Raw genomic sequence first — 5504 nt, 5'->3', positions numbered from 1 at the left:
TGGCACGCACCTGTAATCCCAGCTACTCCGGAGGCTGAGGCAGGAGAATCATTTGAACCCCGGAGGCGGAGGTTGCAGTGAGCCAAGATCACGCCACTGCACTCCAGCCTCGGCGACAGAGCGAGACTCCATCTCAAAAAGAAAGAAAGAAAAAAGAAATATGCCAGAACTGAAGATGATGAATTTTCAGGTTGAAAGGGCCTGCCAGTATCCAACCTAATGGATGGAAATAGACTCTCACCAAAGTGAAATCTCAGAACACTGGGAGCAAAGAGAAGATTCTACAAGCTTCCACAGAGAATTAGTGGGTCGCATTACAAGGCTAGGAGTCTGAGCGCCTTCAGACTTCATGAACAACAACCATGGAAGCTAGAAGACAAGAGAGCGAGAGAACAATGCCTTTGAAGGAGAATCCTTCCCAATCTAGAATTTCCAATCTAGAATTTGATACCCAGTGAAACTGTCAAGTGTGAAGCTAGAATGGAGGCATTGTCAGACCCAGCCACCCCAAACGCGCACCTCCTTCGCGCTCTTTCTCAAGAAGTTACCAGGAGGTGGGCTCCCCCAAAACCTGACAGGCACTTCACCACACGGGTGGTGAAGGGACAGCCCAGGCTCCAGTCATTCCCTAGACCTACAGGGCAAGCAGTCTACCCTGGGGCCCAGTGACTCAGAGACGGGAACACTGAAGACTTGCCACCAAGATCCCTCTGACACTGGAAGCCCAGTGATGCCTGAGTACAGTGCTGAGAGAGCCTGGTCAGGACTCTGCACAGGCTTGGCCTGTCTTACATTGATGAAGTTCCTGCCCTCTCCTCCATGTCCTGCCGCCTGGATCAGCCCAGTAGGACCCTCGTGACACCCTTAGGAAGTGCCTTCTGCTTTCACCTACTCTTGAGGGTTGGAGGGACCAACTATGATCCTAAAAGCAGAAACTCAGAGCAGCCCACTCACTGTGACCATGCTTTTGCAAATGTCCGGCACCTGGTCCGCCCAGATGCCCCAGCTGAACCTGCATGACCTGGCCAGCTGAGTTCCCTGAACGGGGTCCTGTGGGTGTGGCACCTTTCCCACGCATTTTTTTTTTTTTTTTGAGACAAGGTCTCACCGTGTCGCCCAGGCTGTAATGCAGTAGCGTGACCTCAACTCACTGCAACCTCTGCCTCCACCTCCCAGGTTCAAGCGATTCTCGTGGCTCAGCCTCCCCAGTAGCTGGGATTACAGGCATGAGCCACCATGCATGACTAATTTTTGTATTTTTAGTAGAGATGCGGTTCCACCATGTTGGCCAGTCTGGTCTGGAACTGCTGACCTCAGGTAATCTGCTCACCTCAGCCTCCCAAAGTGCTAGGATTACAGGCGTGAGCCACCGCACCCAGTCCCCAAGCACATTCTGAAGAGTCTCGGTGGCCCTGGGAACACCCCTTGGCCTCACCTGGGCTCCAGCCGCTCCTTCACCTTGGCAATGGAGCGGACATAGGGCGTGATCTGCTTGGTGATGGTGGTCAGGTAGGCATTCTCCTGCCTCAGCTGGAGAAGGTCATGGAGCTGGGCTGTGGGGCCAAGGCCAGAGCATGGGGTCTTAATCCTGAAGCACCTGGCTTCAGGTTTTCACTCAAGCCAGGCACCATCTAAATATCCTGACCATTTCCATGGTGACCTCTAATTAAAGAGTGAGGCACTTGGTGGGGGCATTCTTCTCAATGAGTCCTGACCCCACATGCATCATTTGGGGCCGGTTAGCAGCCGGGAGGCACAGTCAAGCGCTAAGGTGAGGAGTGTGGGGATTTGCATCTGGTTAGTGGCCGACCCTGACTTCCTCCCTTGCTAGCATGTGGGTTAGCTCGGGGACAGGGGGTTCACTCAGCAGCCAACTTCCTGGAACCTTCATAAATCTCCTGCTCATTAGCCACTTGCTGATAGGATTCCTCCCAAATCTGAAAGAGAAAAGCTGGACATTGGATGTGGCAGTGAGCTGGAATTTACAGTGGTGGCACTGCTATCTCTAGCTACTCGGATCTACAAAGCACCCTCTAGCCAGGTCCACGTGATTCCAAGCAGCAAAGACTCCCAGGCTCCAGACCCTGCCACATGAGAGTCCTATAAGGCACAAGCCAGGTCCTCTTTCCCTGCTTACTGTCAGGGTAGCCCAGGTGTCCCCTGACAGGTGGGACTGGAGTTAGAGTCCTTGGGAGGGCTACCTCCTGGAAGACGACCCTCATGCCCTCTAAGGAGGTGTGCTCCGAGGCGATCTGCACGTCCAGTTGCAGGGACTTGCTCAGGACGTCTCCCATGATCTCCGCCTTGATGAGCGAGTGGTGCTTGGTGAGGTCTCGGTGCAGCTCCTGTACCTGATCCTTTAGGCCCTGCATCTCCGCCTGCAGATGCTGCACAGAGAGGCTGTGTGAGCGCGTGGGTCACCCTGGGCTGTTTTTACTGCCCGGGACTCGGTGGAGGAATCGCTCCCAGGTTCAGCAGCTGGGACAACTCAATTTTTCTGAGCGTACCTTGGTGAGGAGTGGGTTAGGACACTTCCCCCCCGCAGATCCCTGCCCGCTCACCCTGTAGGTGTCCTCATAGTGGCGGCAGTGCTCTGTGAAAGGCGTGTTCTTGCCCTCTGCCAGCAACACCTTGGTGCTGATGGACCGGTGCAGCGTAGGCTTTTGGACGGGTGACCCGGACATCTTTCCTACTGGAGAGGGGCAGTGGGGCCCCGTCAGCACCTTGGGGCCTAAGCCCCCTGCCAGCCTGGGGAGAGAGCCAGTGTGGATGCAGGGGGGTGCAGAAGTCTGCCCCTCCCCTGGCCTCCCAGGGCAGCCCCCTGGACTGTTCCGGGCTCTCACAGCCCTCTCCACCACCTGGAGCACAGCAGAGCCACCAGGAGCTTTGAAAAGCCTGGGGCAAGGCCTCACCCGGACATCCACATCTATTTTTTTTTTTTTTTTTTGAGACGGAGTCTCGATCGGCGCCCAGGCTGGAGTGCAGTGGCGCGATCTCGGCTCACTGCAAGCTCCGCCTCCCGGGTTCACGCCATTCTCCTGCCTCAGCCTCCGGAGTAGCTGGGACTACAGGCGCCCGCCACTACGCCCGGCTAATTTTTTTGTATTTTTAGTAGAGACGGGGTTTCACTGTGTTAGCCAGGATGGTCTTGATCTCCTGACCTTGTGATCCGCCCGCCTCGGCCTCCCAAAGTGCTGGGATTACAGGCGTGAGCCACCGTGCCCGGCCCCATCCACATCTATTTTTTAAAGTCCCTGGAGTGGGTTCCAGGGTGTGGGGCCAAGAGCAAGTCCATCGGAATGCTGCCAGGGCTAGGACTGAGTGAGTGGTGTGTTCACTTCTATGCTGGACACAGGAAGTGTGGGCCCAGTCTCTCTTAGTCTTTGGGGCCCCTGGGCACACACATGCTGTTTCAGCATTTCTCCTAACTCCTCCCCAGATGAGTCCAGGAATCAGGCTCCCTATGACTTCAGGCCACCTAGGTGGCGGTTAGCCCAGCCCCAGGTGCCCCACCCCAGGGGAGGCTGCAGCGGCGGTTGGGGGCCTGAGTCCTCCCCTTCTCCTTTAGCGGAGCTCCGAGTCAGGTCTGCCATGGACTTCAGATCCAGGGCTTCCTGCTCCCCTACTTAGAGGACTCGCCCTGGCCACCCCCTGTACCCAGACACTGTGCTGGGAGGGTGTCGAGCTAAGGATGGAGGAAGGAAGGGTGGCACCTGGCTTTTCCCTGGTAATCTGGCCTCTCAGCACCCACCCTCCCCCACACCTCAGTGTCGGGGACCTTGTGCCTGGCCTCCCCAGTTGCCGCTCACATGTTAGCACCACTTGCAGCAGCTGTCACCCGACGTGGCCCCAGCAGCAGCAGCGGCTCCAGGCAGCGCGCAAACTCGGCTCGGTGGTCACTGGCAATCTGGGCAGCAGGATGGGGTCATGAGGTGGCCTCCACTGCCCTGCGGGGCCCCTGACCCTGGCCCACCCAGGCCACTGCACACCTTGCTGCTCTGCACAGGCCTTAGGCAGTACGGCCGCGTGACGATGCCCTGCAGCCTCTCCATCAGCTCCTGTGGTAGTGAGGAGGGCCTCAGGCCGGTGGAGGTGTGGCAGCCGGGGGCAGGAAGAGGGGAGATGGAGGCGAAACACGTCTGTCTTTGGCACTTGACTTGGTGTCCCTTAGCGGTGCCCGCCCTCTTCTGGGACTCATCCAGACAAACCCCCCATCCCATCCGCAAATCCATAGGAGAGGGGGCGGCTGGACTCCAGTGGTCACTCCACCCCACGGAGGACCGGAGGCTCATGCCCCCTTCCTGGCTTCCCTGTCCTTGTAACAGTGGCCCTAACTGCTTTGCAGATGATGGAGTTGGGAGGGGGTCAGTCCCGAGACCCCTGGACCAGGCTCCAGGTGACAGGCTGCCCACTCCTGAGTTGGTGGCTTTGGTCTACAGGGTGGGCTCCTGGTGGGGAGGGGGTATCTGCAGGAGCAGAGGAGACTCACATAGCCCAGGTCCAGGAACTCAGCCTTGGTGGCCAAGCTGAGGAAGGAGGAACAGATGACCAGGTGGACCTGGGGGAGGAGACGCTGCTCAGTGCCTGGCCGGGGAGGAGGGACCCACCCGCACCCCAAGCTCCCTGTACCTGCAGGGTGGGCAGCAAGGTGGCCAAGTGAGAGAGCTGCTCCTTGAAGGCCTTGTCCTTCTCTTCGTATTGGCTGGGGGAAGGCGGCTGCCTGGTCTCCAGGGGGCCAGGAGCAGGGACGGGCATTTCCATCCCCCCAGCCATCTTCGCATGTCCGTCCCCGAACCCCTTCTCTGCACCCTGAGCCATGCTGCCCTCCTTAGCTGGGAGGACATTCGGATGTCTTGCTCCTCAGGGTGGAATGCCCAGGTTCGGAGCTGAGGGCATGGAGGCCAAGGGGTTTCAAAGGAAGCAAGCCCCCCTCCCCCAGCTCACCTCTGCACAGCCTGCAGCAGCACCGCTTTCCTCTCTGCCAGCCTCTCCTGGGAGAGATGGCGAGCATGCTCTTGATTTGTGCCCCAGCCCTGCCACCTCCCACCATGCCTACCCCCCGGACCCCCGCCACCTGCTGGTTAGGTATCTCTCCAACCTACCAGCCCTGCAGCCACTGCCTGAGGGCTTGGGTCCTCTCACCCTAAATGTCACCTCCCCAGGGAAGTCTTTCCTGACCACCTCACATCCCCACCACCAGCCTGGAGCAGGCCCTGGTTTCCCCTCCCAGTTGTCCTAGCAACTCCAGGAAAGTGCTTGGTGCAAGGCCTGCTGCCCCACTACGCTGGAAATCCACAAGGCCTAGGGACCGGCCCTGTGTCGCCAGTTCCCGGCTGGGTCGTTTATTCCCCAACCCCCACCCCGCACCTGCATGCTGCCGAAGAGGGCGTGGATAGCGTTCTCCTCCTCCGCAGCGCTGTGCCGCACCTCCTCCACCATCGCCTGCAGCAGCGCGATGGCCTCCCGCGTGGCCGTCTGCAGGGCCTTCACGGCCTGGGGGCAGG

General features: G+C 58.8%; 1 protein-coding gene across 1 annotated transcript in view; it reads right to left on the bottom strand.

Annotated features, from left to right (window-relative positions):
* Nucleotides 1-5504, bottom strand: part of RNF207 (ring finger protein 207) — a 15201-nt gene that overhangs the window by 6389 nt on the left and 3308 nt on the right. Inside the window, exons 5-14 of the mRNA XM_011981579.1 lie at nucleotides 5368-5493; nucleotides 4945-4991; nucleotides 4630-4702; nucleotides 4490-4558; nucleotides 3990-4058; nucleotides 3810-3907; nucleotides 2562-2748; nucleotides 2202-2387; nucleotides 1886-1937; nucleotides 1436-1553 (exon numbers count right to left, since the gene is read on the bottom strand). Coding sequence (XP_011836969.1) covers nucleotides 1436-1553; nucleotides 1886-1937; nucleotides 2202-2387; nucleotides 2562-2748; nucleotides 3810-3907; nucleotides 3990-4058; nucleotides 4490-4558; nucleotides 4630-4702; nucleotides 4945-4991; nucleotides 5368-5493 — 1025 coding nt within the window. The remainder of the gene's footprint in view (nucleotides 1-1435; nucleotides 1554-1885; nucleotides 1938-2201; nucleotides 2388-2561; nucleotides 2749-3809; nucleotides 3908-3989; nucleotides 4059-4489; nucleotides 4559-4629; nucleotides 4703-4944; nucleotides 4992-5367; nucleotides 5494-5504) is intronic.

The sequence above is a fragment of the Mandrillus leucophaeus genome, unplaced genomic scaffold (assembly GCF_000951045.1).
Source record: "Mandrillus leucophaeus isolate KB7577 unplaced genomic scaffold, Mleu.le_1.0 Scaffold105, whole genome shotgun sequence".
Taxonomy (NCBI): Eukaryota; Metazoa; Chordata; class Mammalia; order Primates; family Cercopithecidae; genus Mandrillus; species Mandrillus leucophaeus.
The sequence above is the reverse complement of the archived record's forward strand: the minus strand, read 5'-3'. Positions and strand labels throughout refer to the sequence as shown.